The 19,123-nt window shown below is 48.9% G+C and overlaps 1 protein-coding gene across 1 annotated transcript; it reads left to right on the plus strand.

Moving 5' to 3' along the window:
* Positions 1-805: 805 nt before the first annotated feature.
* Positions 806-14,047, plus strand: LOC109296137 (E3 ubiquitin/ISG15 ligase TRIM25-like). Its single transcript, XM_019515380.1, has 6 exons — positions 806-1,437; positions 4,819-4,914; positions 5,404-5,637; positions 7,682-7,844; positions 9,171-9,233; positions 13,469-14,047. The coding sequence occupies exons 1-6, from the start codon at positions 853-855 to the stop codon at positions 14,002-14,004; spliced, it is 1,677 nt and encodes a 558-aa protein (XP_019370925.1). The 5' UTR covers positions 806-852; the 3' UTR covers positions 14,005-14,047.
* The last annotated feature ends 5,076 nt before the right edge of the window (positions 14,048-19,123 follow it).

The following is a 19,123-nucleotide window of genomic DNA, read 5'->3' on the forward strand; positions in this document are numbered from 1 at the left end:
GTGGCCAGGACCAGGTCCAACAGGGCATTTCCTCTGGTGGGACTGTGCACCTCCTGAATTAAGTGGAGGTCCCGTATCTTGGCCAGGAACCTCCTGGAATGGTCCGACCTGGCTGACTGTTCCTCCCAGCAGATGTCCAGGTAATTTAAATCACCCATGACAACTACATCCCTTGCCTTAAGTGCCTCTGCAAGCTGGCCCAAAAATTCCCGGTCCAGCTCCTCCCCTTGGTTGGGGGGGGTCTGTAGTAGACCCCCACCGTTAGATCCCTCTCCCCACAGCACCCTTGTATCTTGACCCAGAGCACTTCCGCTTCCCCCTCCTCTGACCCCATTCTGCTGGCAGAGGATGTGTATTGCTCCTTGACATAGAGCGCCCACCCCCACCTTTCCCTCCTTCTCTATCCCACCTGTAAAGCCTATAGCCCCTAATGCTAACTGCCCAGTCGTGGGATGAATCCCACCATTGATGGCAGAGGACAGAGAGCTCTAAAGGAAGGGTGCTTGGGGGACCAAACACTTTTGATGGTGGATTGTCCATCACTCGAGACCTTTACAAAGCGATCCAAGTTCAATTTAAAATAAATATACATCCTGGTTGCACCAGACCTGCCAGCATTATGCAAGCGGTCAGATGATCATAACTGCCCCTCCCAATCTTAGATCCACAAGTTTCTCAGAACAGGCTGGCTGCCGCTAGAAAAGTATGCCAAGTTTATTAGTCACTTCCCCCTGGCCCACCAAGTTCATCACGAAGCCCGATTATATGGATTAAATATAGGTCTTCTTACTGCTTCTCAGAGCTCCGGACCTCTGGATCTGGCGGTAGAGTCCCGTGGAGGCTTCTGGGATCATGAACAACACAAGCTTATATTTTCTCAAGGACAAAGTCATGTGTCCCTTATGCCTGGAGTTGTTCACGGACCCTGTCACCACAGCCTGCGGGCACAACTTCTGCATGGACTGCCTGCAGAACTACTGGGACCACCAAGCCATGATCGGAGAGAGCCCCTACTGCCCGCAGTGCCAGGAGCCCTTCAGTTCAAGGCCTAGACTCTGCCAAAACATCAACCTGGGAGAAATAGCAAAGCTCGTCCAGGAGGTTCCAGCCATGACCAAGCTTCCCCCAGCGGGTCCCAACAACATCCCCTGCGATTTCTGCTCCTCTGGGAAACTCAGGCCCATCAACACCTGCCTCCAGCGCACACCCTCCTTGTGCGAGACCCACACCCAGCTATACTACAAAGACAAAGTATACAGGAGCCACCAGCTGCTGGAGCCCATCAGTGACCTGAAAGCCAGGCTGTGCCTCAAGCACCACAAGCTGCAGAAACAGACCTGCCGGGCAGAGGGCGGCTTCCTCGGTCGCACCCGCCTCCAGGAGGGGCGCAGGGACCACGAGGCAGTCCCCTTGCAGGGGGAGAGAGCAACGAAGGCGGTGAGCAAGACAGCGACCCTTGTGGCACAGGCTGCAGCCTGGGCTTCCTTATTGTGATTTGCCAGCATAGCTGCAAGGCCATACACACAACTGCCCCATGGCGGCAGGACCCAGCAGCCGACAGAAGCAGGTAGCCAGGCCCATGCTTTCTACCAGCCACCATGGCCCATTTAAAAGCTATACCTACGCAGGGCACAGGGCATGCCTTGCTGGCATGTTGCAGTGGTGGAAATAGTGGGAGCTACAGGTGTACGCCCCTCTGGCAGCAGCTCCTGTTACAGGGAGATCTCCTGGTAGGAGAAGCTAAGGCAGCAATTTTCAGCAAGGGTGGTGTGACACCCAGGGGTGCTGCCACATGCTTTGAAGAGTGCCACAAGGTTGAGGAGATAAGCAGATAAGGACAGGCTCAAGCATGTCCCTGCTTGGCCAGTCCCCCAGCCCTCCCGGCCGCTCCGAAACAAAGTAAGCACATACATACACTTCTGAAATTGGGTGCCACTCAGTTCACAACAGTTATGGAGGGGTTTCAAGTCCAGTGAGGTTGAGAACCACAGAGCTGAAGCATAGGAAGTCTTCCACTAGGCACAGGAGGCTCTCCACAGGGCCCAAATTAAACCCCTGGCACTCGCAGACCAGCCAGCTGTAGGCTTGAGGTTAGGCTGACCCAGCACAGATGGGAAGCTGTGTTGGTTCAGGCAGTTCCTTGCTCCACCGGACAATATAGTAAGTCCTGCTGAAAGGTTACGTAGAAAACCCCTCTTCCCAGAAGCAGCGCAGAGCACAACGGGGTAAGTGTTTCAGGAATCCCCCAGACTCATTGGCACTACAAATGACCCCAAGTACAGATGTGCCAAAGCCAGTAGTCACCATGCGTCTGTGTAAGTTAGTCCAAAGCCAGTTGCCGTTTATTTCGCCATTACCTTCACTAGTGCACAACGCTGGCTTTTGCACAGACTGAGGGACCTCCCACTGAAATCCTTGGAAAGACTGTGGGCCAGATCATCTGCCATCAATTCTCCCCAGTGGAGCTGCGCTGATTTATGCCAGCTGAGGACCTGGAGCATTGATTTCAGCCAGTTCGACTGAGACTTTAGCAAAGGCACAACCTGTACGGATTCAGATCAGAGGCTCTTTCCAGCATGGGTACTTCCGAGGATAAGTCAAGCTAACAACTCAAGAGAGCGGGAAAGAGTTTGTACCTGCCTCAAGAGCAGTTCGTCTAGAAACCCTGCAACAAGCTGAACATCTGGTAATGCAACTGCCAGAGGCAGGACCCACACACAATACTCTACAGCAGTGGATTTCAACCTGTTTTCAGGCTGAATGGAGATGTGGACCCCTTTGAATTGTAAGCATGGGCATTCACACACTTTGGATTGATCAAGGACCACTTAGTAAGCCGACTCCCATGGGTCCACAGACCATGGGTTGAAAACCACTGCTCTAGAGGGAGCAATCTCTCTCCCCTCCACCTCTTAGGCAGGCCTAGCCAGTATGCTGTAAAATACTGGAAGCCATGGGATGCTTCCAGGTCTCAGCAGGGTCTCATATTACCTTCTGAAGCATGAGATTTGGGTCCTCTGACCCATCACAGGACAAACAGGCAACTACTTGAAGCAGCTTCCTGCCCATTATTGCCTTCTCTGTAGATATTCTTGGAGGCCAATGGCCAGGTAGCTCCATTCTGCTCCCAAGGCTGGAAGAAAGCAATGGGGAAGAAAGCTAGCTTTCACACATCCATCCTACCTGGAAGAAACAGGTTGTAACTCTAGGGGTCTTGGCTCTGCCCTCTCAGACCTAATCCAGCCTAGTTCCCTTGACAAAGCCACACCAGCTGAGGATCTGGTCTTTCCATGTACATCAGTCAGTAATCCGGTACCCCCACGATCCACATACTCCTCTGTTGATGCTATTTAGACCTGCATATCTCTATCATTCAGAGCAGACAATGACAGAACAAACCTACTGGGCCCTGGCCATCGGTTGGCCAGCTCTTTTGTGGGAGATCATGCTGTGAAGCCAAGAAGCTTTGGTTGTAACAAGTGACTAGTGGGGTCGGAACACAAAAGAAAGCAGATATCTTGCAAATGCCTTAAGCACCAAGCCATCACTACATACCACTTGTTCCTTTAGGATACAATTAAGCTTGCAATGAGCTCACTCAGCCTCTATCTACCTTAATGCTGGAATATTGAATTTCAGAAGCCCACATCTCATAAGGGAGCAGAGCTGAAAGGTCAGCAGGTGCTTTGCAGCCATCCTGCCCTGGGCTGCCATCTCCCTAGAGCAAAGGAGGTAAAGGGAAAACACAGCCAGGGCAATAGGTTCTTGAGGGCAGGGAACATCTCACTGGAAGGCCTCAAGCCCATAAGGGGCTCCTGAACAGGACTGGGGGTATAAAGGCTGGTGTGACCTTATGGTGCTGCAAATTATTGCTATTACTTCACTGCTGTTGCTCACACCTGGATCAGGACCCCTGAGGAAAGCCAGGTTACTACAGGAAACAGCAGTGGCTTTCTGGGTTAGCATTGACCCCAGTGCCTCAGGGGGGACCATGCTGCTGGAAGCACTGTTTTTCAGAGGGAACATAATATAGCCAAAGTCCTGACCCTGGGTGATCATGAAATGAGGTCTTTCATAAGATCAGATGCATTAAGCCCCATGCCCTAGCTGGATTTCAGCTTTGGCCAATGACATTCACCCCACCCACCTATCTACAGTTTCCCATGGCTACAGCCAGCTTCTCTTTTCCAACCAACCTGTTTCGTAAAGTTGTTGCATGCTTCTAAGTAGCTGCTCTGGCTGGAGGAACTCCTATATCTGGTCAGAAAATGGGTTTTCCTCCATGAAAAGTTCAGCTGGTTTTTTGGGCAACAAACAAACCCTGAAATTTGAAATATTTCAGTTTGCAAGTGCTCCTCTGTGATCAATGTCCCTGTTCCTCATTTTGGGCTGGGCTTCCTGGCTGGACTGTGGAGATGTCCAGCCAGGTAGCCCAGGGAGATGTCTACCAGGGGAGCACAGTTCAGAAAGAATTAAAACACAACCCAAACTACAATTCCTACTGGGCACTGCAGCCACCTCTTTTGGACAGAGGTATTGCAGCACTCAGACATTTACCTTCTTCCACTGAAAGCAAGCAAAACCTTCTGCAAGGAGCAATTTCTTTTTCTGCAGCAAAAAGTAAGTTCAGGGTCCTGCATTAAGGTATGTTTAGTTCCTGTTCGGATGTCCACGGCCCTCAAACTGTCAGCTCTCACTAACACACGTTTGGGAGCATAGTGCAGCAGCGAGCTCAGAGTCTGTGCAGTCACCAACACCAAGGGACACTGAGTGTACATTTGCCATCCCTAAACCATAGATTCACTCTTCCCTTTCCAGGTGGAAACTGAGCAAATACAAGTCAACATGGAAAACCAGATCATCATGATGGCCTCCGACAATCACAGACACAAGGGGAGGATCATCTACCTCATGGTAAAGCCACTGCTTCCACTCTCAGCTTGACCAAAACTAGTTCCCAAAAGGGTCTCTCTACTAGGGTGGGCCCTGAAGACCCAACAGCCATTCTGTTCCATGGGACCCAGAGAAAGGGGGTCTTGGTCATCAGGGGGACTCAACTTGGGCATTTCTCCTAGTAATTAGGCCCACACTAAACTCGGTGCTTTTTCTTTTTTATCTATTTGCCAACGAGTCATATTCTGATCCCCCACTCTAATGTTTTTGCAGGAGAGTTACCTCTCCTTGCAAGCTATGTGGTATTTGGATTTGCCCCAGTATGATTTAGTGTTGGGGGTCAGAGTCCTGTTCAGCTGGTTATTGTAGGTTAGTTCTGGATTACTGGCTCAACAAGTCAGAGAGAGGAGGAAAGCACCTCTCTGGAGAGTGCCAGTACTCCCCATCTCAAGTCCATGCACCTCACTAAACTCAGTGACCACAGCCCCTGCATGTCTCCTTCCCTTGTAGAGAGTGGTCAAGAGTGCACGAGATGAGGTGAACCAGACCTTTGCAGAGATTATCAAGGAACTCAAGATCATGCAGGTGAAGGTGCTGGAGTTTTTGGACAAGGAGGAGAGAGCAGCTCTCGTCCAGATGGGGAACTCCATTCAGCAGAATCAAGTGAAGCTGGCCGACCTCTGGAAGCAGAGCCTCTGGATGACCGGCCTCCTGGAGAATACAAGTGACCAGCAGTTCGTGCAGGTAGGGTTCCTGCCACATGTTCAAGTTAAAGCTGGATAGAAACCAGATACAGAGTTATAACGCATTTTCAAGCACTAACTTGATAGCTGGTTGGCTCTTTTTATAGCTGAAAAGTCATTTTCAAATCAAGCGGTAACTAGTTTGCACACGTGGCCTATCTACATTTATTATGCATTTAACCAAATCAATTGTGCAATAATCACTTTGCGCTTGTAGCCAGTCTTACTTTGCATGTGTGGCTGGTCTAAATTCATTGCACAGTTAGCCAGTTAATTGTGTAATATGCAACATGTAGCAAGGGCCCATGCCTCCACAGCCATCTGCACTTTTTGGAATGGTCTATTCAACTTCCATGAGGGGTCTGCCCTGAACCTGGCATCTAGAGCAGGAGTGACCAAGATATTGCCTGTGGGCCAGACAAACTGGACACCACTGGTCTGTACTACCAACCACTGTCATAGGTTAAACTCCTCCTCATGCAGATGCAGATTGCTGTTCTGGGTCCACGTCTGTTAGGCTCAGCATGCTCTGAACCCCTGGAGTCCAAACCCAAGCACTTCCCTGGGTTGGAATATCTAGGCTCACTCTCAGGGTGCTGACCCAAGGTCTAACTGCCTGGCTCATGGAGCGCGTACTCCCCTTCCAGGGTCCCCAAAGAATTGAAAGCTGTGCTCTCTGAGCTCCATTCTGGACCAGTTTGATGCTTCCAGGGCACATGGTAGGTGTGAGCCTACACACATACCAACCTTTACATCACCTTTTGAAAACACCATTGCTCTTTACTTAGCAGCACAAGAGTTGTGTGGATTAGATAAAAGCACTAACCCCATCATGTCTTTCCCCACAACTCAAGAGCACTCTTTGGGCTGAGCACAGGGTCCTCTGGACTTGTCCAGAATTACCTTATGTCTGACCTCTGTTTTTCCTGAAGCTAAACTATCCTGCCCTACCTCTATTGTGAAAGCACACTCATTTCTGCCCCTCTTACGTAAGCTTCCTGTGACACCCTTCAAATCTTTTCTTGGGAGTCTCTTCCCCTCTTCCCCATCTCTCCCTTGTTACCTGTGGGCCACCTTTATAATTGAATTCATTCCAGTGAACCAGCCCCATAGCTAGCAACCAACAGCCCCTCAATGCAGTGAAAAGAACTAGGCCAGCTTCCAAACTGGAAGAAAGCTTTCCCCCCCATTTGTATTTGAAGAACCTTGCGGTTTTCAATAAATCTGTCTGGAAAGAAATGAGACTCACTCCCCAAATCAAGTCTAAACAACCTTCCTTTGTGAGACATCCATTCTGCCCTAATTGCAACAGACTGCAGTTCCTGGATTGCATGCTTGTTTCTGGATCCAAGCAGGAACCCTAAGCTGAAAAAAATAAGTAAACACTGCAGCAAAATGCAGAGAGTCAGTTTAGAGAATTGGCTTTTTGGTAGATGCCAGTGTAATGGAGAAGAATCCTGTCCTGGCTCTTAGGAGATAATAACATTTGGCATCATCTCAAACATACAAGTACCATAAAGTCCGCCCTCTGCAGAGGACCATTAAAAAGTCAGTGTAATTTAAGCAACGGTTAGGCTTCCCTGGCGTGCTCTTTGCACACAGGAGAAGTCAGCCACCTGCCGACACCCCGGCTCACACTGTTCAAATACTGTGCCACATTCTTTTGCATATAACATTGCAGGAGTTTCCAATCCCCTTTCATAGCTTTTCTAGGAACTAGAGTGCCTTGAGTATGTAGCAATAACGGCCTCTCAAATATCTAGATATATTTAAACCTCAGATGTCATTTCACAACCATAACTTTGAACTTCTCTCCCCATACAAGCACACAGCTGCTCTTTCCTCCATGCTGAATCCCGAGAGCTGGAGAAATTTATTATGGGCCAGATTCTGACACAGGAACGCAGACTTTGTAGTTCCTACCTCCGCAATAAGCACCCCCTCACCGTAGAGTAAGCTGTCATTTAGTTGGAGGACATCAGAATCTGGCCCAGTGGCATCAACAGTGAATAGCAATAGTTCCCCAAATGGTCTCTGCCTCACAGGAATTCCCAAAACTGAAGCAGCTGGGAGCCTGCCCAGAGCCAGTGGTCAGCCTGAAGTGTGAGGAGTCCTCGAGTTTCACAGGCGTCAAGCAGATGCTGAGTGATTTGAAGGCCCAGCTAGCAGTGGTTGCTCTCCACTTCGTCAATAAAATCCTTAAGACAGGTGAGTGAGCTGCTTTTGCTGAGAGTGTTTTTACCCCCAAAGGACCTTCCTGAGCTGCAGCCCCAGGTCCCAGCTCCTCTGGAAGTACTGGGAAGACAGGACAGTGCTGGCATTGGCAGGTACTTTTTTTAGCAACCGAAATGGGGAATGCCATCAAGGATGCTATCACCAGGTTTTCAGTGGGTAGTTGTCTTCTGCCATTGACTGCAGAGGACTTCTCCATTCTGGAGGAGCCCCCATGTCTTCCCCCGAGCCCCTCCTTCCTTCCAGAACAGCTCAGACCGGCTGGTCTCAATTACATAAATGTCTCCCTCAGTGCTGCTCTGCAAGGGAGTGCAAACACATAATGGTGCATTTGGCACCAGCCACTTTCTACCGAGAGTCCAAGCCGAGACCTTTCATGGATCAAGAGACGGGTTCAGGTGCCTTATCAACCTTCTCTAGAACAGCACAGCTTCTGAGCCGCCAGTCAGTGTTGAACAAGTTCATGCCCCACCATATCATGGATCCCATCTCATAGAGGCTAACCTCCCACTCCCCTCACTGGCCTTGGTCAAGGAAGTAACCTAACTTGTGACTTCTCATCTCAGGAATACTGTTCCTACACCACATCCTATTATCTCAGGGCAGTGGCACCCTCACCCACTCCCAGCCTCCCATACCCATATTCCCATTCACAATATTAAATCACCTACACCTTCCCACGAAGCGTCTAGATTACAGCACTAAAAGGGAATGAGAGAAGGGATCCCTTGGACAGTCTGGATTGTGCTTCCACTTCAACCACCAGGCCTCAACTGGCATAAATCCACATAGCTCCATTTACCGCAGTGCATCCATGACAATTTACACCCCATCCCACTACCTTTATGCACCATCCTCCAGTGGCCATCAACTGACTTGCATGTTGCTACAATCATACAAGTGAGAGCTGGACAAAGAACTTCATGATGTTCCACCTTAAATCCAAATATTACCTCCAAATTGTTCCCCTTCCTTTTCTGCCACTAAGCGATGCATCACATCTGACTGGGCTTGGAGATGCTGTTTGAAAAGCTGTTCTTGAGGTATTTCTGTATTTGGGAATTCAGTCCTGGCCAGGAACGTGCATGCAGAAACAGGGCATGAATGGAAAGCAAGGCAGTTAAGCTCACATTTTTGAACCCTGTGTAGAACATTTTGCTTTGATAATTAGACAAAATTCAAGATGGAAGGAGAGATCCTGGGGCCTCCTCTCCAATTCCAGTCCACACATTTGCTCGACAGCTCACCCACCCTCATTTTCCAGAAGCTGAATGAACAGCTTCTGTGTCTTTCATTTTACAGGCATCACCATGCAGCCCTATGAGGTGATACCACCCAATATGGACAAGAAGACCCTCCTGAAGTGTAGGTCCTGGCTACATTTCTTGGCTTTCTTTTCTCCAGTCTCTGTGCCCTGATTTCAGGGAAAGGTCTAGTCCAGGGGTAGGCACAGGTGCCAGAGTGTGGCACTCAAAGGCATTTTGCTTGGCACGCATCTTGGGGCACATAGCAGGGAAGGGGCCGGGGCTGCGCTGCCACAAGGATCAGGCCCCTCGTGGTTCCCCTGCCATGCAGCCTTGGCACAGAAACATCATACAAGCTGAGGTTGCAGGTGTTTTTAGCACTATGCCTATAAACATTGCCAACCCCTGGTCTAGTCTAACTGCTGGAGATGGCAAGGTCCTTGATGGAAGGAACTCAGCAAGCTGGAATCGTTAAAGCCCCAAGAAGGACAGAAGAACATTAGGAATGTGTTTTACTGCTAAGGCAATGGGAGGCGGGAAGAGCAGCACGTACCAATCCGCCCAAGGTGAACCCTAGAGGAGCCTAGTAGGCAGACTCCATGAGTAGCACTAAAGGTTTCCCTCTGCACAAACACAATGCTGGATGCTGTGCAAATCATCGCTGGCCCAGGGAGCTCACAGCGTAAACACACAGTCCCAACAATGCAGTCAATGAGGGGAGGGTTGCAATTACCTTACATTTGGGCTGAACTGGACGTCAAGTGACGCACAGTCAAGGGGCAGCGGTTCAGGCCCTACGAAGAGAGGCTAAAGGGCCTGAACTTATTCAGCCTCCACAAGAGAAGGCTGAGAGGGGATCTCGTGGCCATTTACAAACTCACCAGAGGGGACCAGCGGAAACTGGAGGAGGCTCTGTTCCCTCGGGCACTACCCAGGGTTACTAGAAATAACAGCCACAAATTGGGAGAGAGAAGGCTCAGGCTGGGCATCAGGAGACATTACTTTGCAGTTAGGGCTGCCAGGCTCTGGAACGGGCTCCCAAGTGAGGTGGTGCTCTCTCCTACCTTGGGAGTCTTCAAGAGGAGGCTGGATAGATATTTGGCTGGGGTGACATGATCCTGGTGCCCGTTCCTGCCCGGGGCAGGCGGTCAGACCTGATGATCTGTTTACGTCCCTTCTGAACCTAAGCACTATGAAACTATGACTCAGAGTTTCCAACCTCAGATACATCACTGAGCCTCAGGTTCATTCAATGTACAGTGGGGAACACAACTACAGAGAAAAGACATGAGGCCTCTTTAGTAAGTGTTTGTAAAGAGCCCAGGAAGTCAGATAAACACTATATACATTCTAGGTGTTATTAAAATGCTAGCTTGGGTATCTAGCAGGGGAGAGGCTACACATGTGAACATTTTCATGTGCATCAGGGGTTTGATAGTGGTAGAAATCATGCTGTGCTGTTCAATCTTAACAGGGCATCTCTAGCAGGCTAACTACACATAATACCTACCTGTCTGTATCTAGAGTCCTTATGGGAAAATCCACTGATCCCCTTGGAAGATAGGTCTCCTGTAGAGAAGGAAACTAACAATCACATAGCCCATCTACCAAACACTTTGCTACCAGGCACCTTGGCAGCTATTTCACACTTCAACAACAGCCCCCCCTACACACACACACACACACACCTTCTCCCCTCCCCTCCAACTTCCCCCTTGGCCCCCCAGTTGTACTAGGGACCAAACCAACCCCAAGACAGAATAAGGTACAAGCCGCATCTCTCAGTCTCATTAGCATTGTAGCAGTGACTCTCACTGCCTGTCTGAAGCAGCAGGTGGCTTGCGGAGGCCTGCTCAATCTATTTACCAGCAGTGCCAAGTGTAAATTAACTTCTGAATAAAGTAAAGGCTACCTTTTCAACAACAGTAAGCTACACGGTAGGTGCTTTAGGATACAAAGGATGCAGCCAGGTCTAGTTCAGCCCCAAAAGTTTTGGGAAGACAGTTTTCCAGAAACATAAAGACAAGTTTATGAGTTGCTTTTCAAATCCCAATGGAAGATTATCCATGTGTTTTGGAACCCAAATGCTGCCCCATTCCAAAACACCTTCAAACTGAAGTCAGTCTCAAGCTGCCTGTGAACACATGAAGCTGATGACTGGCTGTGCCGAAAGAAAGGCAAAATACTTACATACACTACGTATTAGTAAGGGCACATGCATTACATTTCCAAGTCTTTCCATCGTCAAGACCTACAAGCAGAGATAGTGTTGCGTTAGTAAGAAATCATTAGGCACTTGTACATGTTACGTTGTGTTAAAATCGGGCCTCATCTTAAAACAGGTCTGCAACCTTTAAGAGACTAATTATTTCAATTAAATTCTATTACTTGTGCCTGTAATAAAAAACAGCCCAACCACTTGATTTGTGGGCATCGTAATTTAACGGAATACTTTTTTCATTTTGAACCCGCACTGGTAAACTGCCTGAAGAACTCAATGCTGGTTTTAGGCTTATATAAAAAAAAAATGTCGCCTTCTGGATTCAGAACCAAGGAAATCAGTCTCTTTTTCAAACTGGCTAGAAGTCTGAAATTGCAAGACAAGACTGTTATTGACCTCTTTGTCAAGGATGTTATGGTCTTAACTGGCCTCAACAGGGCACACCATATCTTAAAAAGAGATGGTGACGAAAAAAGCAATGATTTGAGGAAGTCTGGCTGGCGAGCCAGAAAGAATTTAGTTAGTTTTAAAACCAAATTACTTTTCTCTATTTGAAACTCAGTCGAAAAGGAAATATTCTGGTTATCCTACTTATCAGAATTGGGTTTTTTTGGATAGGGAAGAGACATGCATGCGCACACATCCCCACACCCTCCTTTCCTTGTATTTTCTGTAACCTAAACCTTGCAGCACCTTACTGGAAAATAAAGTGAACTAGAGTTATTTGTGAGTGACCGGGTGCAATGGAAAAAGTTAGCAAGCAGCACCATAGTGATAAGCATGGCATGAGGGGGTTTGCATCTGGCTTCGTACTTAACTGATAATACTTAACCTTAAATGACTGCAGTGGAAGATGACTGCCATTTCCATCTGGCCCCTGATTTTTAATCACTCAAAACTTCCTGAAACTTCCACTTTTCAGGTTAGCGTTCTTCTCCAGTCCTCCTCCCCTCCTTCAAGATTTGGAGTACAAGTTGGAGGGGAAGGGAGAAAATACTTACTTTAAATTCTCTTACAGCCTTTTTTTTTTTTTTTTTGAGCAATGCTACAACCAGCCTAGCCAAGGATGGAAATTGAGATTTGAATGGCTGGTGTCCTCAGACAGAAGTTCCTTTGAGCGCTTCAGTGAAAATTGGCTTGATTTTGACCCCAAATTATCATGTCTAGCATGCACCTATGCCTTATAGATGGAGTAGCTAAGCTGCTGATGGATCAGCTCATACCTGCGCTCCATAATTTCAGTTGGAATGGGACCAGCCCCAGAGTGCAGCTCAGGAAAGTGAGCCTTATGCAGGTGCAGCTAACCTAGTAAAGCAGCAACCACCATGCTGAAGGTGCGCAAGCTTTAACCAGTGGCTGGCAGCTGCTTTGAGTTTGCAGGCGAGAACTCTGCTGGGATTCACTTTAAGGCTCCTGCAGTCTGGGAGAAGGGCCATCCTGGACACCAGCTGAGCTGTACAGCAGGCAGGCTTCCTCCTGCAGATGGCCCAAAATACCTGGGACATGCTTCCTAGTGGTGGTTACCCAAATAGCTTCAGGTTACATATATGGAACTTGCATCTGTAACAAAGCACTATCATGCCATTGGAAGGCATTTCTTCCACACACTCCCCCCTCCACCCTATTGTTTCCCTTTTCATTAAAAGCCAAGACGACTTGCAGAAGTAGATGCCTTCTTGCACATGCTAAATTCTAGCTACATAATCATGGGTCATTTCTCAAATGCAGTATGACACCATACACTTGGCATAGCCCTGGATACATGAGCGGCCTTCTCAACTATGAAGGGTTTGACCTACACAGCATAATACATTATGGGTACAACCCAAGAGCAGCAATAATTCTCAGGGGCGATGATAGATTTACAGTATTGTCTAGGACCCCACTGTACTTGAAACAAAGATGACTTCCTCCAACCCAGTAAGAGACCACAGATAGGTACAGACAGACTGAGGAGCACAAGGAAGGGGAGACAATACGGTACAATTCATTTAAGTGGCATTTCACAGAGTTCCTCGTCCTTCATTTGGGACTAAACCGGCTGTCTCCTGGGCTCCTCCCTTCGCCACTCAACCTCCTTGGGTTCATGTTTCCCTTTGCGTGCCCTGACCCACATCTCCTCCTTCCTCTTGCAGACTATTGCAACCTGAACTTTGACCCCAACACCGCCAGCGAAGAGCTGCTGTTGTTCAAGGAGACCCACTCAGTGCTGAACATTGGCATCATGCTGGAGTCCTCCTCCGTGCCCTGCCAAGGGTTCAACCACTGGCCACAAGTCTTGTGCACCCAGAGTTTGTGCGGAGGCTGCCACTACTGGGAGGTTGAGGTCTCAGATTCGTGGCTCTGCTTGGGAGCCACCTACAGCTATGCGCACAGGACCGGGAAGAACTACATCTACTTGATAGGCAGGAACAGCACCTCGTGGTGCTTGGAGTGGGACTCGCTCAAATTCTCCGTCTGGCACAACAACATCCAGACAGTGGTGAAGGGCAGCTATTACCAAACTGTCGGGATCTTCCTAGACTACGCTGCTGGCTCCCTGACTTTCTACGGGGTCACCAACACCGTGAACCTCATCTATCACTTCCTGACCACGTTCACAGAACCACTGTACCCCGCTGCCATGGTGAGCGGCGGAGGTTCACTTTTCCTGAGGCAGCACCCGAAGTAGGAGCAGATTTGCTGCCTGGAGCTCACGGGGGCTCTTTGTTGCCAATAAAATTTGTTTCTAGCTTATTGCTGGCCAAGCTGGGTTTTTAATTCATGGCTACAGCATTAATGGTGTTTACACTCGATTCTCCCCTGGGAGAACGGGATCCGTCACTCAGGGGTGGGGAGGAAGGGGTCTGCCACCTGTTCAATCCGGCTTCCTGCATCAGCTCTGCCTGGTGTCCTTTTCAGCTTCATAATACAAGACTAGGCGGCAGGCCTTCTAGCAGTCTCTTCCCACATTAAGCAAATCATTTAACCTTGCTACGCTTCTCTCCCCCTTCCTCCTCTCCACTGGCTTCACATGGGCATGAAGAGCCCTAATAACAGACCAAGATAGTACTAAGTGCTATCCACACAAGGCAGCCATGCTAAAATGGGCCACGCTGTTGAGAATCAAGGCTCTCCTGTGGTCCAGCCCAGATGTTTCCCTTCTCGTTGTTCCTGGCTGTGCTCCCTTTTTACAAACCTGAAGTCCCCCTATCCTTTGGGGACTCTGTCCCATTCCAGATGCTCTGCTCTTTGCTGAATGGGCCAAGCAACCTTCAAATCTAGCTTGGCTCTTCATGGAGAGTCCCTGGATCTGGGCTTGAACTGCTTGCCCACTCCTTCCTGACAGGCAGAAGCTTCCACTCAACCTGGTCGGATGCTTTCTTTAGCATCAGAAATAGATGAGCAAGGGCTTGCATGGGCTCAACAGACCAAGGAAAGTTGCAGATAAATTGATCACAGGAACATTTTCCCTGAAGAATCTAGTTGGTTTCCCCCCTACAGTCTCAGCAAGAAGCCCATTTTAGGCACTAAAATTAGGCAAATGTCTTTTTGTAGTTAGATTCAGCAAGACACAAACACGCACAGTCCCCCACACCCCCTTATTATTCATAACATCTGAAGTAGTCACCTGTTTCCTATGAAAGCTCATACCTCTCCAAACTAATTATTGTCTCAAGATGCCACCCTGCCCTGCCTACACCCTTATCAGTAAACACAATTCGACCTGGTTTACAACCCAGCAGTATGATAAAGGGCAATGGCTCAGCTTGCTCCTTATTATAAACCTCAAGAGAAATGGAGGCACCACCTGCATGTCATTTTTTTTCCCATCCACAAAGAGCTGGCAGCTTCCCATAGCTACAGTCCAGTGATCCCACTAACTTGAGCAAGTATTTCAACAACGTAAGCAAGTGTAATATGCCAGAGCCTCTTTGGACTCATGTGAAGGTCTCTGTTCTCGGACTAATATTCAACTGGCCCCTGCAGTGGTTGGATTACTTCTACAGGAGACCCGTGTCAACACCACCTCTTAACAGGCCCTTTCAAGTTAACCTAAGATCTCATGAACATTAATTGCTCTTTTGTTGCTGCCGTTGCAGGCAGTTTGCTTTGGATGACAGCCCTGGCTGCCTCCCAGTGACACTGCGGCTGCATCCCAGAACAGCCATTTTAAAAGAGTAGGTGGTTTTATCATGGGTATAAAGCATTTGGGGGATGGGGGGGCATGTTTTCTCATTTCTGTCTGTGCCTGTGCTACTCCCTGACCATTTTTTACCTTGCACTTAGAAGCCAAGCAAGGTGTGGGCTGCTCAGAGCCTGGCTGGGAATGCTAGGCACTGCAGGAAACCAGGATGGGATTCAGTAAAGGGTCTTCTCAGTTCCTACCCAAGAGCTGCCCTAAGGCAGGCTATATATTGCTGTGGCTTTGTAAATCAACACTGCTGACTCCTGGCCATTCACTGAGACTCACTATTCAGCAACATTCAGGTCTACGCTGCCTCCCCAGCTCTCAGGACTGCTGCGAAGAAGTCCCTTCACTTCAAAGCCAGAAGTGAAGCAGAGAAGATGTTTTGGAAATATCCCTGGCCAGTGCTCTAGAGGCAACAGGGGAACGTCCCCAGGAAGGGTGGAAGGGACTTAGTTTTCGGTGGCTGCCTCAAGAAGGCCATGGAGGTGGTCTGGACATGCTCTGTAGTCAGGCTGTTATCATGACGTTCGTGAAAAGACCATGCACACGCACACATTTCCAGTCTTCATGTTTGCAGAGAGAACCTGAAACACAGCCAACACATTGCTAAGTGTTCAAAATGCAACTAAAGGACCCAAGCCACGTAAACCAGACTCTTGCTTTCTTATTTCTTGGCATAGGTGCTGCTAGAGGAAAGCCTCCCTTTAACATGGCATCTGCAGATCTCTCATAGTGCTGTCACATGTCCTGCTCCTCAGCGACTGAGCCTGGGATATACGTGCATCCCTTGTGTCCAGCAAAGAACCATAAAAAGTAAGACTCCATAAAAAAGGAAACTCTGGAGGTCTAGTCTGGTCCCTTGCCTGAGGCAGGATCCAAACCATCCCAAGCAAATCCTTGTCTAACCTGTTACTACAACTACACAGGCACCCCGGCCATATGGTGCCCTAGCCTGCCACCGGTACAGTAGAGGGACAATGGTGGCCAATGCCCTGCTGCTGCAAGGGTTGTTAAAGGGTTATTAAAATATGCATATAGGGAACTTGAAATACGGAAAGCCTCCTTTTCCACCTGCCTGCCCCCACCCATCCCCATATTCTTGCCCTGGAGACTGCATTTCAGTGGTAGGTGGAGCAATACTTGCACCTACCCCAATGATGCTCAACCAAGGTTTTGTAGCACCCCCAGGCTGCCATAAGATCCTTCTAAGAGTGCCACGTCTACACATGAGTCACAAGATAAACTCAGAGATTTCAGATTGGAATTTGTAGTGTCAAAAAAGATATGCTACCCTGTTGTCATCGTTCCAACAGAATTGTTCTATTCTTTTTCCATAGTCAAAAAAAGGAGGGACAGCTGGAGCTGGCATTTTCCGAGGGGTGCCTTCAGCCTACAGAGATTGAGAATGGCCAGTCTACCCTATTTGTAAACTGATGTGGAATTTGAAGGCTAAGGCAATTCAATATCTTTGATTTGAAGTGTCATTGTCACCCCCTACCACCACCCTCTAAACGAAGTCCCAGCAGTGTTTCATCTCATGCAGCAAATGGAATCCCAAAGATTTTCCTTATCTGCGTGCCTGGAACCAGTTCAGCTCATCTTTAAAAAAAAAAAATATTATAATAGTAATAATACTAAAATCTGTGAGCAGTGATTTGATCCCACTCAATTCTGAAGAACAGGTTCCCTCCTGGACCAAAAGCCCATCCTAAATGAGGTTCCTTTAAACCCAATGACACTGGGCTTAAACAGCTACCCCAAGCAAGAGGCCATAAACAACTGCAGGCTCAGTGCATGCAATAATTACCCAGATCACAGCCATCTACTCATGCACAAATGATGGTTGACAAGTAATAACTCAGTATGCTGCAGACGCACAACTCCATTTTTAAAAGACTAGCTTCAGGCCAGCCTTTGCAGCATGGTCCAGTGGTTAGAAAATAAGAATCAGAACACCTGGGCTCTATTCTTAGCTCTGTCAGTGACTCCCTGGAGACTATAAACAAGTCAGACTGTTGCGTGCAATAGGTATCCAGCCCAGAGAAGCCCTACGAGACTCCATTAGGGTCTCCAGTGTTTGCAGATCTCAGGACAGGTAGGCACTAGAGGAGCAGATTGTTATAAAGATCATTTTCCAGAAGAGGAGGTTGGTTCCCCCCCTCATCCTAGAAGCTGACTATTCTACCCTACAATAAACCCCACAGTCCTTCTCAGCTTGCACCAACCACCTTGCATGTTTGTACAATATGTTTGGTGGATGGGCAAAAATAAGCTCTCGTTACACATGTGGTTTGGGGCAGAGCCAAGGTAGGCCTGGCCGGGCAAAGCTGACATGCTGCATGCTTTATAATGTAATATAGCAACTTTTGAAATAATTTTATAGTACCCTGCTCCCTCTTGCCTTTAGTCTCACAAGTGTCTTCCGCCTCCTTTATATTGCATCTCTTCCATCAGCTCTTTCTTTTTATGTATTGCTTTTCTTCTCCTTCCAGCTGTTCCCCCATTATAGTCACTCCCCCAGCTGCCCTCACAATGTCACTCCAAGTGATCACATCACGGTCAGCAGCACTGTCTCCCTTCTAGCACCACTACTCATGCCCGACTTTCCCTCCAAGACCTCCACTCATTCACCCAGTACACAGGCCCTGAATAACTCCCCCCCACACCATCTCTGGCTCCCCGATTTATATATCAACTCCCAGCCCTAGCAATGACACGCATAAGCTGGATGCTTCAGCTATACCTTTCCCCACCCTACCACAAATTTTGCAGAACAAGGTTGGGCCTAGAGCAGCAAGCAAGGCCATGGGTGGGACATCCACCGGCATTCACCTGGAAAGGACATCGAGATCTCCCAGCCCGACAGCAGCCAGGAGTCAGCTTAGGTTGCCCGTGTAATATTTGTTCTGGTGATTCAGCAGACAGATCACACGGTGTCAAAGTCCACGTCCCTCCTGAGCAGTGTCACTCCTGCATTAGGCTTCGGGACATGGATCTGAACGCGGATCCGCAGATGGAACGGCCCCTTTTTTTTGGGCAGAGCGCAAGATGATCACCACTTGCCGCAGGAAGAAAGTGGAGTGCACGGGGGTGTTATAACCGAGACGCAGCGGCGGGCCCAGCTGCCTGTTTCATGGCATCTCTGGGCCATTTGCTGTCTAGCGCAATCCTGCACCTCCAGAAGTTCGTATGAAAACCCCTCTGCAACCTCAGCAGACGGATAGATGGGCAGCTCAGTTAAGGGAAGAACCAAGGGGAAGGGCGCGTGGGTCCTCGGGGACTTGCTTAGACACGAGGCGGACTCCCGGGGTAGGAGCCCGCTTGGATCTGGGGGAGGGATCACACGATCACCCCAGCGCAGGATCTCCTTCCTCCTCCATCCTGACCACCTCCAGACTCACAGCTCCTGGCACTAGCGAGAGCTGAGCCTGCCAGGTGGCTCAAAGAAACGCAACACGCTGGATCCCATCCCCAGCAGATCCCCTCCGAGACCCCTCCCCGCCCTGGATCTCTGCATCCCCCTCGCGCCTCCTCTCCAGCCCGAGAGATCCACTCCACCCCTCCAATCAGACTCATCCCCGGGTGGATCCCCGCGGGTGATCCCCGTTTAGTATGCGGG

This window comes from Gavialis gangeticus, unplaced genomic scaffold (assembly GCF_001723915.1).
Source record: "Gavialis gangeticus isolate Ggan-Ray unplaced genomic scaffold, GavGan_comp1, whole genome shotgun sequence".
Taxonomy (NCBI): Eukaryota; Metazoa; Chordata; order Crocodylia; family Gavialidae; genus Gavialis; species Gavialis gangeticus.